Raw genomic sequence first — 18,453 nt, forward strand, 5'->3', positions numbered from 1 at the left:
CCTTCCACTTGGGAGGAGCTCGGCTCGGGGCCAGCCTAGGGCTGCCGCGGGCTCTCGGGGACCAGAGGAGAGACCAGGGAGCCCAGGGCAGCCCGGCCCGCAGGCGCTGAGCAGCCCAGGCTGGCGGAAGGGATAGGGGGACAGCGGGAGCCGGCCTGCCCGCAGTCATCTCAGCCACAGCGGGAGGAGCCCACCCAGGGGCGGGTGTCCCCCCCGGTCTGGGTGAACCCAGACCTCCCGAGAGCCAGGTCTGCTGCGATGTGGAGGGCAGTCATGGGACACACACCCCACCAGTCCGCCCACCACCCCTCGCCTCCCAGGAAAGATGGGACCATGTGTTCGGCTGTAGAGTTTATTCGGGTGGAGCACGTGCCGGTGGCCCCCCAGGGCTGGAAGCACCCCGGTGGGGGCCGGGGGCGCCCCTAGGTCAGCTCCTGCGACATGGAAGGGCAGAGCCTCAGGGTGCCGCCCTTATCCGAGGGCCCCGGCCAGGAGTGTGCGTCCTAGCTGAGTGGCCTGGGCCTCAGTTTCTCTACCTGTAAAGTGGGGTCACAGTCCCGACTCTCGGGGCTGTTGAGACAGAGGGGGCTGTGCAACTGAAGGGTTAGTACAGTGGGGGACCCGGGAGCCCGACACGGGGTCCACAAGGCCTGTGCCCCCCAGCAGGACCCTGCTGGGTGGAAACCCAGAAGAGGCCAGCCTGCCCTGCCCCGCCCGCCCTAGCCTCCAGAGCCCCCTCCTGGCATCAATGCCATGGAGGCCCCGGGAGCTAGAGTGAACATGGACTCCCGTCAGGCCGGGACTCAGCCTGGGGGGAGACTTGCCTCCTTCAGGAGCTTGGCGCACCTCCCGCAGGCTGGGACAGCGTGCGGGGCTGTGCGGGGGACGGGCGCCCGGGCCCCTCTCAGCCCAGGCTTTGCAGCCACAGGAGGGGCTGGCCCAGGACAGGAGATGCTCACGGGGTCCACGCCTGGGTCAGCCCCGACCCTCGGGAAGCCCCGGCTCCGCCCGCCCTGGAGTCAGCCCCCCGCCTCTGGGACCCCAGCCTCCTCTTTCAGCTGTGACGGGGAGGCCTGGGGACCCAGCCCCAACCTCGGGGCGGGGAAGGGGACTCACCACCTAGGACAGCAGGTTCACACAGGTCACTATGGAGAAGAGGCGGTGGGGAAGTGGGGAGATGGTCCCTAGGAAGGGTGCCCCCCGGCCCCCCAGCCCAGCACTCACAGTCCTTGGTGAGCAGCTGCACGTCCGAGACTGACAGCCCCTGCTCCACGGCCTTCTCCACGAACTTTTCTGTGGCCTTCTCGTTGTGATCCAGGGTCCGGGCTGCGAGGAAGGGGCGCGGCTGGCTGGGGCCTCCAGGGACGCCCTCCCTGCAGGCCCTGGGCCCTCCCTGCCCAGCCAGTCCCGGCTCCGACCGCCCCCCCCCCTCCCCGCCCCGGGCCCCCACCCGTCCGCCCCCTAGGCCTCTCCTGCCCGCTACCCGCGGGGCCTGGCCGGGGCGGGGCTGGAGCGGGAGGCCCCGGGCTCACTGTAGAGCTTCAGCACGCTGCTGGGCTTCCCGCCTCTGTGCAGGACGATGTTCATGATCGCGTAGGTCTTGTAGTCCGTGGCCACCACGATGACCTCTTTGCCTCCTTGGGACAAACCAAACACAGGAGTCCCAGGCTGTGTGCTGGGGGGGCCTCCCATGGGCCATACCCGCACCCCGGAAAGGACACACGCAGGTAGGTGCTGCACACACAGGGGGCCACAGAGGCCTTCTGGACTCCCCGGGGGAGCTTCCTGAGGAGGGTGGGCAGGGAGCCCCACTGGCCAGGACAGAGGACACCCGATCAGTCTCATCAGAGGTTGCAGAGAGGAGGTGCGGGCAGCCCAGGCCAGAGGCTGGGCGGCTTCTGCGCAGGCTGGGCAGTGAGCTCAGGCCGAGGGCTCTGGGTGACCACGTCCCCACTGGAAGACCCTCAGGGCCAGGGTGGCCGAGCAAGGGCCATGTGGGGTGGGACGGAGCGTCCCCACCGGCTTCCAGCTGCGTGGAGGGCGGGGCTGAGGACTCTGGGCTGCTGGGCACCGCCCTGGCCTCTGGGCTGAGCAGGGCATGGGGCAGGGAGTGAGGAAGGGGCGATCGCAGGCCGCGTTCCTCACCAGAGTCTAAAGGGAGCTTGAACTTCCCGGGGGCGTCCCCCTTCACGGCCTGGTTCTTCTCCTTCACGCACAGGTTCATGCTGAGAGGGCAGACGCTTTCAGCCCAGCCTCACCCACCCTCACGGCGCCTTGCTCTGGACAAGGGGCAGCTCTGAGATCACAGGGAGCCCCCTGACCAGCAGGCCCCTGCCCAGCACCACGTCCAGGCACCAGCACCTCAGGAAGCCGCCTGAGAGAGCGGAAGTCTGCGCCTCCACTCTGCCCCGGGGCCCCAGCACCCTCCTCCCCCCGCCCCAGCCTCGCCCCACCAGGGGGCCCGCAGGACACCCGGAAGGCCGGCGCCACTCACTGGTCAGACACGGAGGTCAGGCTGAGCTGGGCCCCATCCTGTTCCACTCTCACGGCCCCCACCTTCCGCCCTGGGGACGGGCTCTGGTGCTCCGGGTTGGAGGCCAAGGCAATCTCGTACCACATGCCTGAAAACTGGGGGGGCAGCAAGCTGGAGGAGGGCTGCCTTGGGGGGCCCGCCACTGGGATCAGGGCCTCCCCCAGCCAAGTAGGACAGTGGTCTGGGGAATTCCTGGGCCCCGCACGCCTGGAGCTGGCAGTGGCTCTAGAGGGAGCGTGTCCCCAGGGCCCCCAGGCTCCCTCTGGCCGGCCTGGCCATCCACCATGGCAGGCGCCCTGACGCAGCCACCTGGGTCAAGTTGAAGTTCTGGAGGCCCAAGTCCTCCTTGCCAGCCGCCAGCACCACGAGCAGCCCCAACAGGGCCGTGAGCAAGTTGCCCCTCATGTCCGGCCGGCAGGGGCTGGGGCCAGCTCCCCAAAGCCACAGAACACGGTCCTCGGGCCCAGCCCAGGCTTATACCCTCCCCGTGGGTGTCGGCAAAGGCACAGGCTGGCTTCATTAAGCAGACCACCCGCCCGCCCATCGGCCAGGCCAGCCTGAGGGGCCTCCGCCCCCGGACCGTGGTGTTGCGCGGCTCCCTCCTGAGCTTGACAGCCAGTCGGCTGCCCTGCAGGCTGGGCCCCGGGCCCCCAGGGGAACGGCGCCTGGGGCCCCCAGACCACCCGCGGGAGGCCAGAGGACAGTGTGGGGCTCCCTGGCATGGGGGCAGGACAGGAGGCGGCACGTCCTGCACTTCGGGGATGTGTGTGTGTGGGGCGGATGGCAGTCGGGGCCCCTCGCGGCACCAGGACCCAACCACTGCCCACGAGGCTCCAGCAGGAGCCCTCAGCAGTACCTGGCACCCGGCCCACAGCCCGGCTGGGAGCCCCAGGCGACCTCGGGATGTGGGCGCGTGCCCTCGAGGGCCCGCCAGCTGCGTAGGCAGGGGCCCGGGTCAATGGGGCGGGACCAAGGACACGGGTGCCCACGAGATGCTGACTCTGCAGCCCGGCAGACCTCCCCGCTGCCCCGGGCTGTGGGCAGTGAGGCGTGAGCCAGGACGTCCCGACCCCGCCAGCCCTGCAGGCCGATCAGCAGCCCCCGAGGCAGCTCCCCTGGCCCTTCACCCACGGAACTGTTCCCTGCGGCAGGGATAGCGTCTCTCCGTCCCGCAGGTGAACAGCTTCATGAGCAGGGGTGGAAGGCACGTGTCCAGGTCCACCCAGCAGGTGGGCAGCCGCCCCAACACCCCAGCTGCCCTCATGGTCCTTGACTGCACCCCACCGCCAAGTGTCAGCCATCTGCCCAGCAGAGACAGGGGTGTGGGCTTCCAGCCGGTGGCCGACAGCAGCCAGGCCGGAGGGCTCGGGGAGCGGCAGGGACAGAGACAGGGAGACAGAGACAGAAGGTGAGGGTGGGGTGGGGAGAGATGCCCGCGGAGTGCCAAAGGGAGGCGGGCGTCCCGGCCCCCAGGGGATCACAGTGGCTGGGCCCCGCAGACACTGCAGGGCCTCACGGTCTCAGCTCAGCCTGCCGCTCACAGCAGAGGCTCCAGGGCAGCTGCTGAACGTTTGTTGACCCCACCAGCTTGCCCGTCACCCCTCGCCCCCCAGGAAAGATGGGACCATGCGTTTGGCTGTAGAGTTTATTAGGACGGAGCAGCTGCCGGTGGCCTCCCAGGGCTGGCGGCCCAGGGAGGCCGGGTAAGCGGGACTCCAAGCATCCCTGTGGGGGCGGGGGCTTCCCTAGGTCAGCTCCTGCGACAGAAAAAGGCAAGGCCTCAGGGCGCTGTCCGAACCCGGGGGCACCAGGCAGGGGTGAGCGTCCTAGCTGAGTGGCCTGGGCCTCAGTTTCTCTACCTGCAAAGTGGGGTCACAGTCCCGTCTCCCGGAGCTATTGAGGCAGAGGGGCTGTTGACAGCTGAAGGGTTAGCACAGTGGGGGACCCGGGAGCCTGAGACGGGGTCCACAGGGCCTGTGTCCCCCAGCGGATGGAAACCTGGGTGAGGCCAGCCTTCCCTGCCCTGCCCGCCCCAGCCTCCTGGGCCCCCTCTGGGCAGCCTGGCATCAGCACCCTGGAGGCCCAGGGATCTAGAGTGAGCTGGGACTCCTGTCAGGCCAGGACTCAGCTGGGGGCGAAGACTCACCTCCTTCAGGAGCCTGGCGCACCTCCCTGCGGGAAGGGAGAGTGTGAGGGGCTGCACATGGGATGCGTGCCCGGCCCCCTGCCTCCCGCCGTCACGGGCCCCCTCGCCCAGAGCCCACCCCAAGGCCTGGAGCTCACCGTGCCGGCCCACCAGGTACAGCCCCATGTCAGTGGTCAGCTCCCGGAACTTCAGGAACCCGGGCTCACACTTGCCGCCCAGGCTCCGAGCTGTGGGGGCATGGGGGCCTGAGCCAGGGGGTCCCTGGGGGCCGCAGCGGTCCAGCCCCCACCCCGGGGCGGCTTACTGAAATACTTGAACACGTAAAACTCCTTGTTCTGCCACTGGAGGGACACGCGCAGGATGGCGTACTGCTCATAGTCTGTGTCTATCACGTGGATCTCCCGGCGGCCTGCGTGGACAAGCGGGAGGGACAGGCCTGGGTGGACAGGCCCCCCTCGGGGCGGGTCGGCCTGGGAAGTCAGTGTCGACAGGGCCTGACTCTGTTCTCCCCCACGCAGCTGGAACCCTCTCGGGACGCCGGGACCCTCTTAGGGGGACTAGAGCAGCTCTGGCAGGATGGCCAGTCTGTTGGGGGGAACAGAGGAGTCTGGGGCACTAGGAGGAGCGCAGGGAACAGCATGAGGAACAGCCAGGCCAAGAGGAACTGGCGGGTGGGGCCCGAGGAAGCAGCTCTTACCAGGAAACACAAATTTCCCCAAAACATTCATTTCTGAGCTCACTATTTCTTCAGTCTGACAACTTCCTGAGCTGAAAGGCAACAGAGCGGTCACTAAGAAAATGCCTGCCTGTGTGCCTTCTCGGGGCCCACTCCTGGCAAGGGGGCAGGCGTGCTGGCCCCGGGAGCACCTGGAGCAGGGGCCGAGCCGGCCTCTCGCCCGAGGGCTCTGTGCCCTTCCGGGAGCCACCCACCGCCTAGTCCTCCTTCTGTCCTCTTAAACCCACGGGGCCTCATCAAGACACCCTGCTTCATTCGGGAGAGGACGCAGCTTTGTGGCCTGGGGCCCGGTCTCAGGGGACGGTCGAGGAGGACCCCGGGGGGACTGGTGCACCCGAGGGACAGTAGCGTCCATGCCCCACACCCGCGGCTGCAGCCTCCCTGACACACATGCCTGACCCCCGCGCTCCCGGGGGCCGGGCCGCTCACTTGTTGTAGGCGACTGTCACGGTCAGCGTCTCCCCACTCACGGTCAGGAACAAGGCCTCCAGCCTCTTCGGGGTCTTTAGTGCCAAGTTTTCTCTGGAGGCCACACCAGCTTCCCACCAGAATCCTACCATCTAGAGAAAGGACCGGAGCCAAGCCCGTTCGGGCAGCCGAACAGAACCCCGGGAGGCAGACCCTTCTCCCTAGACCTCCCAGGCAGGGAGTCAGCGGGCTCTGAAAGGTCAGTGAAGCAGCAGGTGGCGGGCCTTCTGCGGGGTCCCCACACGGGACTGTCTGCAGCTGCCACAGGGCTAGTGCCCTGTCTCCGACGAGACCCTGCCTTGCAGTGCTTGCCCCTGGGCAGAGGCAGCGGTGGTCAGAGCCTGAGAGACGGGGCAGAAAGCGGGCCGGCTGGACGTGAAGGCCCCTGGGGGTGGTGGCCAACAGCCCTGCACTGTGGGGGAGGCCCGGCTCCCCACGGCCATGCTGGAGGACCGAGCACCCGCCCTGGAAACCACTCCTGGGGCCCGGACCGTCCCTCTGAAGCTTTTAAAAACTGATCATTTTTTGCAAGAGAAACAAATCTGTGTCCGACACTGGCTGTTTCTGAGCCTGCCGGCCCAGGCCGGGCAAAGAAGGAGCTCAGACAAAGAAGCCTCCAGATGGAGACCGAGAACGCCCCCGCCGAGGTCCTGGCCCGGGAAGGCCTTCTCCTCTGCTCCCACCTCCTGCAGGGTCAAGGTCAGAGCAGGAAGCCCGCCAGCCTGAGAGCAGAAGACGGCCACCCAGAGCCCCACACCCCAGAGACCCCCCTCAGGGGACTGGCCAGCCAGGCTGAGGACACGGTCACCCAGAGGAGGCCCCGGGCGGGGGAGGGGGAGGGGGCCCCCCCCGTCGGCCCTGGGTACTCAGCGCATCCCCACCGGCCAGGAGCGGAGACCCCAGGCGGGGCTGAGCTCAGACCCAGGGGGTCCTGGGACCCCCGCGCGCCTGCCCCAGCTCAGCCGTGGGAGAGGAGAGCTGGAGGAGCTGGACCCTTGGGGCCCTCCCAGCCCAGGCCCGCCGCCCCGAGGAGGACCAGCACCTTCTGCAGGTCCAGGCCCTGCGGGGTCATCTGCACCTGGGCCAGTGCGAGGCCCAGGAGGGCGCTCAGCAGCCCGGCCCCCATTGAGCATCTGCTCTGCGCCCTGAGTCCTGGGCAGGGTTATAGCAGGATGGAGGGCGGGTGGGGGTGCAACCCCCTAAGAGGGCAGTGGTGAACTTGGCCTCCAGCCACTCAGGGGCATGCATCCGGGCCCCAGAACGCCCACAGCCGCGGGGCGGGGTGACCTGGACCAGAGCAGCCCGTGCCACCCCCTCCTGGTCCAGGGACGATGGTGGGCACCATGGCAGGGCCCGCCTGGGGGCCTGAGGGCAGGACAGAGCCCCCAAAGCAGGGCTGCCAGGACCACATCTCCCCCCGGGGAGGGGCTGCCAGGATGGATTCGCCAAGCCGAGGCCCGCACACACAGCCAGACTCCCCTCCTGGGGCTCACATCAATCTTCAAGCTCTTTCTGATGGGTCTCGGGACAAGTGAGTGAACGCCCCACAGGCCTGGACCACAGAGGCAGGTGAGGGCTGCTTCTGGGTGGGGGGAGTGTTGGAGGGGCTGTGAGGCGTGGGTGGGAGAGGTCACTCCCTGCAGAGGGGGCCGTGGGGAGAGACAGATGCCCCGTGGGAGGCGGCGCTGGGGTTGTCCGGGCCCCTGCCCCTCCACGGACACCAGGGAGTGGCTAGCCACCCACCCGCTTCCTGTGCTCGCAGCTTCTCCACGGATGGGACCCTCCCAGCCCTGACACCCACCCTGCATGGCCAGGCGGGGCCAGCCTCAGGGACCCCTGTCCTGCTTACGCTCCACGAGCTGTGGGCCGCCGGTGTCCACCCTTTCCCACCGTGCCCAGGCCCCCAATGCGGGGAGGTCAGGGTGAAGGCAGAGCCAGGCTATTTGGGCACCAAGGCCTCCAGCCGCATTGCCCAAGGGAGCCGCCCTGCCTCAGTTTCCCCACACGTCAGGATGGAGAGCAAAGCAGGGGTCAGGTGCCCAGGAGGGTCCCAGGGCACCAAGGCAGCCATGACCCAGTTAGCAGCCCTGGCCTCTGGCCGACGCAGGGTGGCCTCCCCACCTCCAAGGCCACAAAGGCTCACCCAGGCCTGGCCAGCTAAAGGGGAGGCCTGCTCACCCGAGGCAGGGGGACTGCCACCTTGACCCTGCAGCAAAGCTGTGGTAACCGGTCACTCTGGGACCAGGTAGCCCTGAGACCTGGGGGGCTCATCCAAAGGGAAGGAGCAGGGTGGGGTGCCCGGGGAGGCTGATCCGGTCCTGGGCTGAGCCCGGAGCTGGGCTCATGAGCCAGGCCCCCAGGGGCTTGAGTTGGCAGAGGAGAGAGGACATGAAGCCCAGGGCCACCCCCTGTCTTGGGGTGACCAGGCCGAGACAAGGATGGATGCACATACAGCTAATGGCTTCCTGCCCCACCTGCCAGGGCTGCAGGACGCCCGCGAGCAGTGAAGCAGGGCGTCCGGTGCCTTCCTGCCCCGCCACGGGCCAGGCCCTTTGAAGTGTGTGCTTCGGGCAGAACCGGATGCTGTGAGCTCCGCGGGGCATGGTGTCAGGGCAGGAGCTGCACGGGCCCTGGGCGTGGGGCGCTCCAGCCCCCCACCTCATCGAGGGCCAGCAGGGAGCCCAGCTGGGCCACTGGCTGGGCAAGTTGCCGACCTCTCTGCGCCTCGGTTTCCTCATGAGCAGACAAGGCGCCCGGCAGGCTCACCGCTCGGGCCTGAGGGTCCATTCAGGGGCACTCAGGCTGGGCCACAGGGAGGGGCTCAGGGTGCTCTGGCCACGACCGTGATCCGTTCCCAAGCCTCACAGAGGCTCACCAACAAGCCCAAGGTCAAGGTCACAGCAACAGCAGGAAGGAAATCCCGACAAGCTGCACCCCGAGGCTCCCCTGCGGCTGCTCTGCCTCTATGGGTTCTGTGCCCCGACGGAGGCCCAGCCACAGGGCCGGGCTGCCCAGGGCACCTCGGTGTCCCCACAGGGGCCGTGAACCCACGGGGGCCGGGCCGGGGGACCCAGATGCTGCCTGTGGGTGCAGCCCCCATGGGGGCCACCCTTGGCTGGCGCCTCTCCCTCTGAGCCATAGTGCCCGTGCCTCAGTGGCTCCAGGAGCCCGGGTCACGGGAGGGCCCCAGGGCCCTCCCCGGCGGCCTCTCCAAAGAATCCAGGGGCCTGGAAACTGCAGAATCTGTTTATTGAGTGGAAGGGGGAGGCCCCAGGAGATGCCCGCGGAGGGTGGGGGATGGGGAGGTGCAGGCCTGGAGGGCCGTGGGTCAGGACGACTCGGGGTGACAGAACCTGCTGCTCCGGCTCGCCCTGCACAGACAGCAAAGGTCCGGTCACTCCTGGGACCCCCAAGCGGCCCTTCGCACAGCAGGGTGCCCCATCTACTCATCCCCCGAAAGGGCAAGGTGAGCGGATTCCGCCACCGAAGCTTCTGCAACTATGGAAACGCTCCCCCAAGGCAGCCCCTTCCCCCGAGGCCACAGCCCCAGTGCCGCCCCTTACGGGCTCCCCAGGGACCCAGCCACTGTCCCCAGGGCCTCACCACGGCCTGGCTGGCAGAGCAGCCACTTAACCCCGAAGAACCTACAGACGCAGCCCTGGAGAGGGGGTCCACATAGGTGTGCACGTTACCCTAAAAGGTGCTTTTTCTAACATAATCCTGGGGGTGGGGCAGACAGGCTCACGCTCTCTGCACCTAGAACCTTCCTGATAGCACGTGACCCGATCCCTAACATTGCTGAAACAGGGACGGAGCCGGGACCCTGGGCTGCGTTGTTGAGACCACTGACAGCTGCAACAGCCCAGTGCCCCCGGCGTAGCCCTGGGTGAACTCGGCCTGGCTGGGGGAGCGGAGTGAACTGAAGGGCGGAGGGGCGCTGCCCGCAGGCCACTCTGAAAGCCCCCACCTAACCTAACCATGCCAGGAGAGGCCGCAGGGGGGCCTCCTGACGCCGGCGACTGTCACATCATGTCCGAGGTTTACTGTTCATGTAGGTTCCCAAGTTCTTCAAGGGGAAGGGGGGTGAGGGGCCCAAGGGTCTCCTGTCCGCTTTGGGAGAAGGCATCCGCAAGAGCCCAGCTGCATCCATGTCCCAAGAGAGCCTGGGGACTCAGCCCTGTGACGGCAGCAAACCAGAAGGCCGTGGTTCCCACCTCGTGGGGCCCTTGGGAGAGGATGAGGACTCGGGAATCCCAAGGCAGCACCCCGTGCTCTGGGTGAGCCAGGGGCTGTGGGGACACAGGACACACTGGGCTGGATCGTGTCCCTCCAAATCCATGTCCACTTGGAACTCCGAAAGTGCCCTTATGTGGAAATAAGGTCTCTGCAGATGTAATTGGTTGAAGATCTTGAGAGGGGATCACCCTGGATTTAGGGTATCCTTATATGAGGGCAATCTGGCCTCTTAACAAGAGAAGCAGAGATGGGAGTGGTGGGTCGACAGACCAAGGGTCACCAGCAGTGCCGGCCGCTGGAAGAGGCAGGGATTCCCCCCCGAGCCTCTAGGAGGAACAGCCCTGCCCAGTCCTTGACTCTGCACCTCTGGCCTCTAGGCTATGAGAGGGTAAATTCTTGTTGTTTTAAGCTACCCAGTTTGTGATAGTTTGTTAGGGCAGCACTAGGTGATCAGGAGAGGCTCCCTGGAAGGGGTGATGTGTAAGTGGAGGCTTCAGGCACACGAGTGAGTATCCAGGGAGAACAAGGAATGCTGGGGGATCTGCATGTGCAGACCTCAGGAGGTGTGAGGGCAGGAGGTCCGGGACACAGGCCCTGGAGAACGGGAGGGAGGTGCTACCCTGGCCCCTACCTGGGAAGGGCCAAGTCTCCGGCGCCCTCAGGATGCGTCCCTGTCCCCCGGGAAGCACACATCTGTAGAAAGACAGAGGGTCCCGAGAGGCTGGGCTGGCTGGGACTGCCCCCTGCCTCCTGCAGCCCCTCCCCATGCCAAGGGACCCTCTGGGGGCGGCCCCACCCCGGGCCCGGCCAACACACCCTTGGAAGACAGGGCTACCTCCTGCCGGCACCTCCCAGGACTCCGGAGGGGGGCGGGGCGGGGCTTTGGCAGGGCGGGGCTTTGGTGGGGCGGGGTCTTGAAAGGGCGGGGCTTTGGCGGGGCGGGGCTTTGGCGGGGCGGGGCTTTGGTGGGCGGGGCTCGCGGGGGTACCTGACTTGGGCAGCATGGCCACCATGTCCGCTGACAGCCCCACCGTCGGGTAGAAGTTCTGGAAGGCCTCCAAGACTTGGGGACTCGCTTCTTGGGTCCGGCCTGGGGCAGAGCGGGGGCCCCTGTGAACCCCTGTGGGTCACAGAGGTGAGAGAGCCGGGCAGATGGGGGCCCCGGGGCTCACTGACCTTTCCTGAAGGCTGACGGTAGGTCTGCCACCTGAGGTTGGGCAGGTTGTGCACTGATGAAAGTGCCTGCCTGGCTGAGGGGCCAGAGGGGACTGGAAGCTGCCCGGAAGGGCAGCCTTTCCCAATTCACACAGAGCACCTGGGAGCGTGAGGTGCCCGGCTGCTCTCCCAGACCCCGCAACCGGAGGCCCACCCCTTCAGACACTTTACCTGCAGCTCCCAAAGCCAGCTTCCCCCCCTCACCCTGGCCTCTCCCCTTGGGGAGCTCTCCTGGTTCACTCTGCCAAGCCCTCTAGAAATTAAACCAGAATAGTATCGCAGCCCCTGCTCAGGGTGTCAGGCCGTAGGCCAAGCAGGGGAGGCGGGGTCTCCAGCCAGAGACAGGCCTGAGCTTTGGCCTGAGTGCCCATCCTTCAGAGGCCCCTCAGTTCAGCCGTACCCATCGGCAGCGCTGGGGGTTCCGTCAGCCCCCACCCGGACCTGGTCCAGACTTGGGAGTGTGTGATGGGGTGGGCAGGGCCTGAGGAGGTGCCCCAGCGGGTGGGGTGGGGTCCAAGCGGGACAGTGGGTGGGGTCGGAGGGGGTACGGGGGAGCCCTCACTGTAGAGCTGCACCATGGTGCTGAGCGCGCCCTCCAGCTCCTTGTAGATGTAGACCACGGCGAAGGAGCTGTAGTCCGTGTCCACCACGCGCACGTCCAGGTAGCCCAAGGCTGCAGAGGAGGCGGCTGGCTGTGGACAAGCGCACGGCGGAGCATCCACCCCACCCACATGGTGAAAGGGGGCGGGGCCCAGGCAGAGGCAGGGGAGGGCCCCGGGAAGGGAGGGGAGGGGCATGGGGGAGGGTCACCCATAGAGAAGGGGGTGGGGGTCACCTACCCGGGACTTGGAAGTGCCCCTGGGAACCCACTCTCAGGTACTCCGCATCCACTTGGTTACAGCCGTCCTCCCTGGGGGTGCACGCCCGCTCATTCTCGGCCCCGCCCACCCGGCCCCGTCCTGGAGTGCACAGCCCACTCACTCTCGGCCTGGCCCTGCCGGTCCGCCCGGCCCCGCCGGTCCACCCGGCCCCGCCTGTGCGCACCCGCGCGCGCTCACCGGGGGAACTCCATGTGGACGCTGAGGTTGCCCCCCGCCGAGGCCTTGATGTCCCTGGTGGACATCAGGAGGTGGTCCTTCTTGCCCAAGAAGACCTTGCAGTCAGAGACCATGGAGACCACGTACCAGAGGCCTGAGAACTGCAAGACAGCTCAATGACCCGAGGCCGGACTCTCCCCGCACCCGGACCGTGGGCCAGAAGGCTCACAGATTTGTCTGAAGCCCCGTGGCCGGGCCTCTTCGGAGTGTCCGAGCCCCTGTGCTGCCACTCACCTGGGGCAGGGCTGCTGGCCACTGGGAGCCTCAGTGCTCCCAGCTGTGAAGTGGGTCAGTAACTACCCACAAACAGGGTTATTTCAGGGTTAAATGGAAGGGACTGTAAAGGCCTGGAACACCAAGCAAGCGTCCCACGGAGGCGGCAGGCTCCGCTAGAACACGGTCACTCTTGTTTCCAGCGGCAGCTCAGCCTGGACCCCCACCTGCACGGCACAGCATGGGGGCCTCTCGTACCTTGCTGGCATCAAAGTCTGGCTGCACCAGGACGTCAGCCCGAGCTGAGGACAGCCAGAGCAGCAGCAGGACGCAGCTCAGCAGCGTGGGCCCCATCCCTGTCCGCGCCCCCTGGCCCTGGCGATGGGTCCACCAGCCCCCTGTGGGCAGCTTTATAGCCCAGCCCGCAGTGGGGCCGGGCCAGCGAGCCGCCTGGGCAGCGGATGGCGTCTCGGCCACAGAAAAGCCAGCCCCTCTTTGTTCATTGTTTGGCACAATCGCTTGAGTGTCCACCGGCTCCAGGGCTCATTTCCGGGAGGGCTCCAGAGGGCTCTCACTTGGCTCAGGCCTTGCCCACCTGTGGGCACCATGGCGGGAGCCCGGGGCCCTTGGGGGCGCCGCTGGGAAGCACCCACGGTCAGGTTGCTCCAGCCAGGAGGCTCCCCCTTGGGGCCCAGGTCCCCCAGAGTCCTCACCCCCTCACCTCCCTGCACAGGAGCGGAGTCACCATCAGCCAGGCCTGGGGACCTTGTCTCAGGGGGACAGCGGTGACGTCAGAGGCCCGAGCAGCCCTGCCTCCTGCCCCTGGCTGGGCCTCCAGCAAGCCCGTGTGGAGGGCGGGGCTGGGCCGCCACCTGGGCGGATTATGGGGTCACGGCCACCTTATCTCCGGTTGCATAAGCTTGCGGACCGCAATGTCGCCGGGGAGGCGCCGCAGGCTGGTGGGGGCTCGGGCTGGGGAGGCCTCTCTCCAGGTGGCCTCTTCTGTCCTGTCAGGGGACGCCATTTGAGGAGCAGCACGTGGCCTGGGGCACTCAGAGTCCCCTGATCAGAGGCAGGCATCCCCAGGAAAGGTCAGCACTGAGCTTCCAGTGGAAGTGCGTTCAGGGTCGGAGAAGGGCCCTCATCAGCCAGCGGGATGGGGGGGAGCGGGGCGGCGGGACAGAGGGCTCCGGCTCACCACCTCCACTGGGTTCAGGAGGCGCCAGCTCTCAACCAGATCCCGGAGCCCCGGACAGACGGCGGTGAGAGCCTTCCTGTGCAAATATTTACAAAACACCCATCTGATAAACGGCTTAAATCCTGAATCTATAGAGAACTCTCAAAACTAAAATAAAAAAAAGCGAAATATTTGAAAAGATTCCAAATCAGAAAGCAAAGCCATGCAGGGAGGCTCCTGGGCATTCGTTCATTGTAAGGAGACGCCACCACAGGCCGGCAGGCTGGCCACTCTGTTTCCAAGCCAAAGACACTGGATGGTCACTGCCGGGGTGGGGAATCGAGAGGGTGTGACGCCCTGGGCAATGGCTTGGCAGATTCTCTTGAAGGAAAACATTCAAATACCATGTGATTCGACAATCGCAAGCCTAGATATCTACCCAAGAAAAATGAGACACACTTTAGCCAAAAACTGCTGGTGGCTGGTCGTGAGATCTTACTGACAATCCCTAAAATACGGAAACAACCAAATACCATTCACGGGGCAGGACGAACAAGCATGAGACTCTCCAGACACGCTGGCTCAGGGTACTTCTCAGGTAAACCCCAAACGCCTTACGCCCAGTGAAGAAGCCAGTCTGGGAGGGTTACAGACTATGGCTCCAGAACACTGGAATCCTCAGGGACAGAAAGTGTGGCTGGAGGACGGATGGCCTGGCTGGCGACAGAGTGGCTTGCGGAGACTCTGGGGTGATGGACTGTGGTGCATTTGTCTAAACTTACAGAACCAAAGGGGGTGAATTCCATAGCATGTAAATTATACCTCAACTTTTAAAAAATGTAAACTAGAGACTTGCCTGGTGGTCGAGTGGCTAAGACTCCGTGCTCCCAGCGCAGGGGTCCAGGCTCCACCCCTGGTCAGGGAACTAGCTCCCACGTGTCACAGCTAAAGGTCCTGTATGCCACAACGAAGACCCACTGCAGCCAGGTAAATAAACTTTTAAGTGTAAACTACAGTATATATTTATACTTATATAGTGTAGATAGGCTGGACATGGAACAACTGACTGGTTCCAAGTAGGAAAAGGAGTCCGTCAAGGCTATATATCGTCACCCTGCTTATTTAACTTATATGCAGAGTACATCATGAGAAATGCTGGGCTGGAAGAAGCACAAGCTGGAATCAAGATTGCAGGGAGAAATATCAGTAACCTCAGATATGTGGATGACACCACCCTTATGGCAGAAAGTGAAGAAGAACTAAAGAGCCTCTTGATGAAAGTGAAAGAGGAGAGTGAAAAAGTTGGCTTAAAGCTCAACATTCAGAAAACTAAGGTCATGGCGTCCGGTCCATCACTTCATGGCAAATAGATGGGGAAACGGTGGAAATAGTGGCTGACTTAATTTTTTGGGGCTCCAAAATCACTGCAGATGGTGATTGCAGCCATGAAATTAAAAGATGCTTACTCCTTGGAAGGAAAGTTATGACCAACCTAGACAACATATTAAAAAGCAGAGACATTACTTTGCCAACAAAGGTCCATCTAGTCAAGGCTATGGTTTTTCCAGGGGTCATGTATGGATGTGAGAGTTGGACTATAAAGAAAGTTGAGTGTCAAAGAATTGCTTTTGAACTGTGGTATTGGAGAAGACTCTTGAGAGTCCCTTGGACTGCAAGGAGATCCAACCAGTCCATCCTAAAGGAAATCAGTCCTGGGTGTTCATTGGAAGGACTGATGTTGAAGCTGAAACTCTAATATTTTGGACACCTGATGCGAAGAGCTGACTCATTTGAAAAGGCCCTGATGTTGGGAAAGATTGAAGGCAGGAGGAGAAGGGGACGACAGAGGATGAGATGGCTGGATGGCATCACCGACTCAATGGACATGAGTTTGAGTGAACTCCGGGAGTTGGTGATGGACAGGGAGGCCTGGTGTGCTGCGGTTCATGGGGTCGCAAAGAGTGGGACATGAGTGAGCGACTGAACTGAACTGAGTGTACATAGGTAGGCAGGTAGACTGTATGAACTCTTCTCCCAAATGCCAGCTCTTGGGATGAGGGTCAGGGAGACAATGTGTCCGGAGCCCCCAAGTAAGATCCAAGTGTGGTAGGCAGAGGTCAGACCTCTAACCATAGAACTGTGGGGTGAGAGTAAGCAGAGATCAACGGACAGGTCACCACAGCCTGCAGACCTCCTGAGGACCCCCTTGAGCCTCAGGTGTGGGGCAGCTTCCGAGGCCACGGAGAACGCTCCCACCACCAGCATGCTCCCGGTCGGGGTCTGGAGACTCCCAAGTGCAAAGCCACACCGAGGGCAAACCCACGCCGAGCACAAACCATCGCCCAGCCCAGTGCCGCCCAGCTCCCAGCAGTCAGCCCAGCCCGCCCCCGCCCCATCCGGGACCTCTTGCTCATACCCTCCTGCCCAGGGGCCCTCTGGTCCCGTCCAGCCCCTCACCAGAGCCCCCGCTACTTGGGTTGCTTCTTACCCTCCGCCTAGTCAGCAGCCTTCCTCAAACCCAGCCCACCCCCCCTCTGTTTCCTGGTCACTTAGCACCATCCCAGTTCTCTCCTGTGTTTATCTGTTCTCTGTTCTCCTGTTCTCTCCGTTCTCCTGTGAACCCCGAGACGGCAGCAGCCGCACCAGCCTGCAAGCCACCCGTCGGCCTCTGTTTCCCAAGCCCGGAGCACAGGGTCTGGAGGTGGAAGCTGCCCACTGACCCTCGTGAGTGAATGAGGGTCAGGCCCAAGTTGCTGTGACCCTCAGGTCTGCCAACTGGAAACCGCACAGCATGCATTTGCCTGCAGGCAGTGTCTGCGTGGCCACGTCCGGCTTGAGGTGGCCCTGAGTGCCTGGCGCCGCAGGCCTGGCCAACAGCGGCTCAGTGGGGGCCCCGCACACACGGTGCGCCGGGCACGGCGGCCAGGGCCTCCGTCACGCCCTGCAGGCCTCAGCGCCCTGAAGGAGGCTAGCGCATGCTCTGCTGTGTGCAAAGGGGGTTTGTGGGGGCTCAGGACGAGGACGGGGGCACCGGTAGGAGAGGTGCCTTGGTGGGCGGTGGGCAGACCAGAGCTGGCAAGGCCCTGGACCCAAGAAGGTGCAGTCCCAGAAGTGGCCACAGGGCAGTAGCCAAGAGACGCCGCTCGCAGGGCTGGTGGAAGACCTTAGATGGGGCCTGCGGTTCACGGAGCTGGGGAGGGGTCCCCTGGGGAGGGGTCCCCTAGAAGGAAAGCTGCTTACACTGAGGTGAGGTCTACTGAGGGGCTGGGCTCCCCAGGTGGCGCCAGCGGTAAAGAACATGCCTGCCAGTGAGGAGATGTGAGAGACGCAGGTTTGATCCCTTTGTCTGGAAGGTCCTCTGGAGGAGGGCATGGCAACCCACTCCAGTATTCTTGCCTGGAGGATCCCCATGGACAGAGGAGCCTGGTGGGCTACAGTCCGTGGGATCGCAGAGAGTTGGGCCAGACTGAAGCGAGTTTGCATTCATGCATTCCGATGAAGGGCTGCCAAGCTTCAAAACTGCCACCAACGAATGGATAGACAAACGTGGTCCATCCACATGTCGGAAGACTGTCCACAAAACACGATGAACCTTGAAGACAGGGTGCTGGGTGAGAGGCCACGTGCTGCAGGAGCCCCCTGTGGGACATGCATGATAGCAAGTCCGCAGAGACAGAAAGGAGATTAGTGGTCACCAGGTGCTGGGCTGGGGGGTACTGTTTGATGCATGTGGGATCTCCCTTTGGGGAGAAATGCCCCTGGGGGGCAGCGAGTTCTGCCAGGAAGCCGACATCTGGCTGAGAGCTGGGCCACATGGCAGGCAAACACAGCTCAGCTGGGGGGCGGGCAACAGCTGCCCAGGACAAAGAGAGCTGGGGGGTGGGGGTCACAGGGAGGATTTTAGGGCTACAGAGCTGGCGGGGTGGGGGTCACGGGGAGGCTTTCAGGGCTACAGAGCTGGCGGGGTGGGGGTCACAGGGAGGATTTTAGGGCTACAGAGCTGGCGGGGTGGGGGTCACGGGGAGGCTTTCAGGGCTACAGAGCTGGCGGGGTGGGGGTCACAGGGAGGCTTTCAGGGCTACAGAGCTGGCGGGGTGGGGGTCACAGGGAGGATTTCAAGGCTAGAGAGCTGGTGGGGTTGGGGGTCACAGGGAGGATTCAGGGCTAGAGAGCTGGGGGGTTGGGGGTCACAGGGAGGCTTTCAGGGCTACAGAGCTGGTGGGGTGGGGGTCACAGGATTTCAGGGAGGATTTCAGGGCTAGAGAGCTGGGGGGTGGGGGTCACAAGGGGATTGGAGGGCTAGAGAGCTGGGGGGTGGGGGTCACAGGGAGGATTTCAGGGCTAGAGAGCTGGGGGGTGGTGGTCACAGGGAGGATTTCAGGGCTCCCAGAGGCTGCTCTGGGTGCTGAGCGGGAGCCAACAGGAAGGTCCTGGGAACGCTGGGTCCAAGGCCGCACGGGAGGTGCTGAGCTCTGAGTGGCCACCATCCCCACCCGCTTCCTCCAGGCTCAGCGCCCAGGCTCGCCCCCTAGTGTCCCCAGTCTCCACAGCAGGCTGCCTGCTGCTGGGGGGGTGGGGGCGGGGGCATTGGCAGGGAGGAGCAGGGCAGCCGGGTCAATCCCAGCTGGGTCC

General features: G+C 64.6%; 3 protein-coding genes across 7 annotated transcripts; all 3 read right to left on the reverse strand.

Annotated features, from left to right (window-relative positions):
• Positions 1-338: 338 nt before the first annotated feature.
• On the reverse strand, positions 339-2,938 carry LOC122703235 (epididymal-specific lipocalin-5-like). The gene is made up of 7 exons (XM_043917370.1): positions 2,843-2,938; positions 2,495-2,628; positions 2,146-2,225; positions 1,533-1,637; positions 1,225-1,326; positions 1,117-1,145; positions 339-434 (listed from the first exon to the last, which is right to left on the reverse strand). The coding sequence occupies exons 1-6, from the start codon at positions 2,936-2,938 to the stop codon at positions 1,120-1,122; spliced, it is 543 nt and encodes a 180-aa protein (XP_043773305.1). The 3' UTR covers positions 339-434; positions 1,117-1,119.
• A 1,340-nt stretch (positions 2,939-4,278) lies between these two features.
• On the reverse strand, positions 4,279-7,009 carry LCN8 (lipocalin 8). The gene is made up of 7 exons (XM_043916132.1): positions 6,926-7,009; positions 5,845-5,975; positions 5,377-5,447; positions 4,984-5,088; positions 4,817-4,906; positions 4,680-4,705; positions 4,279-4,290 (listed from the first exon to the last, which is right to left on the reverse strand). Exons 1-7 carry the CDS (start codon positions 7,007-7,009, stop codon positions 4,279-4,281), a joined length of 519 nt encoding a protein of 172 aa, XP_043772067.1.
• Positions 7,010-9,115: 2,106 nt separating this feature from the next.
• LOC122702991 (lipocalin-15-like) lies at positions 9,116-13,465 on the reverse strand. 5 transcript variants are annotated; one of them, XM_043917051.1, is made up of 7 exons: positions 13,366-13,465; positions 12,393-12,532; positions 12,174-12,244; positions 11,897-12,007; positions 11,108-11,229; positions 10,751-10,812; positions 9,116-9,254 (listed from the first exon to the last, which is right to left on the reverse strand). In XM_043917051.1, the coding sequence occupies exons 1-7, from the start codon at positions 13,390-13,392 to the stop codon at positions 9,212-9,214; spliced, it is 576 nt and encodes a 191-aa protein (XP_043772986.1). In that variant the 5' UTR covers positions 13,393-13,465; the 3' UTR covers positions 9,116-9,211. The 5 variants fall into 5 exon arrangements, with proteins under 5 accessions (XP_043772986.1, XP_043772988.1, XP_043772987.1 ...); XM_043917053.1 differs by having other exon boundaries at positions 13,358-13,446; XM_043917052.1 differs by lacking the exon at positions 13,366-13,465 and adding an exon at positions 12,903-13,340 and having other exon boundaries at positions 11,108-11,209.
• Positions 13,466-18,453: the final 4,988 nt, after the last annotated feature.

The sequence above is a fragment of the Cervus elaphus genome, chromosome 11 (assembly GCF_910594005.1).
Source record: "Cervus elaphus chromosome 11, mCerEla1.1, whole genome shotgun sequence".
Lineage (NCBI taxonomy): Eukaryota > Metazoa > Chordata > Mammalia > Artiodactyla > Cervidae > Cervus > Cervus elaphus.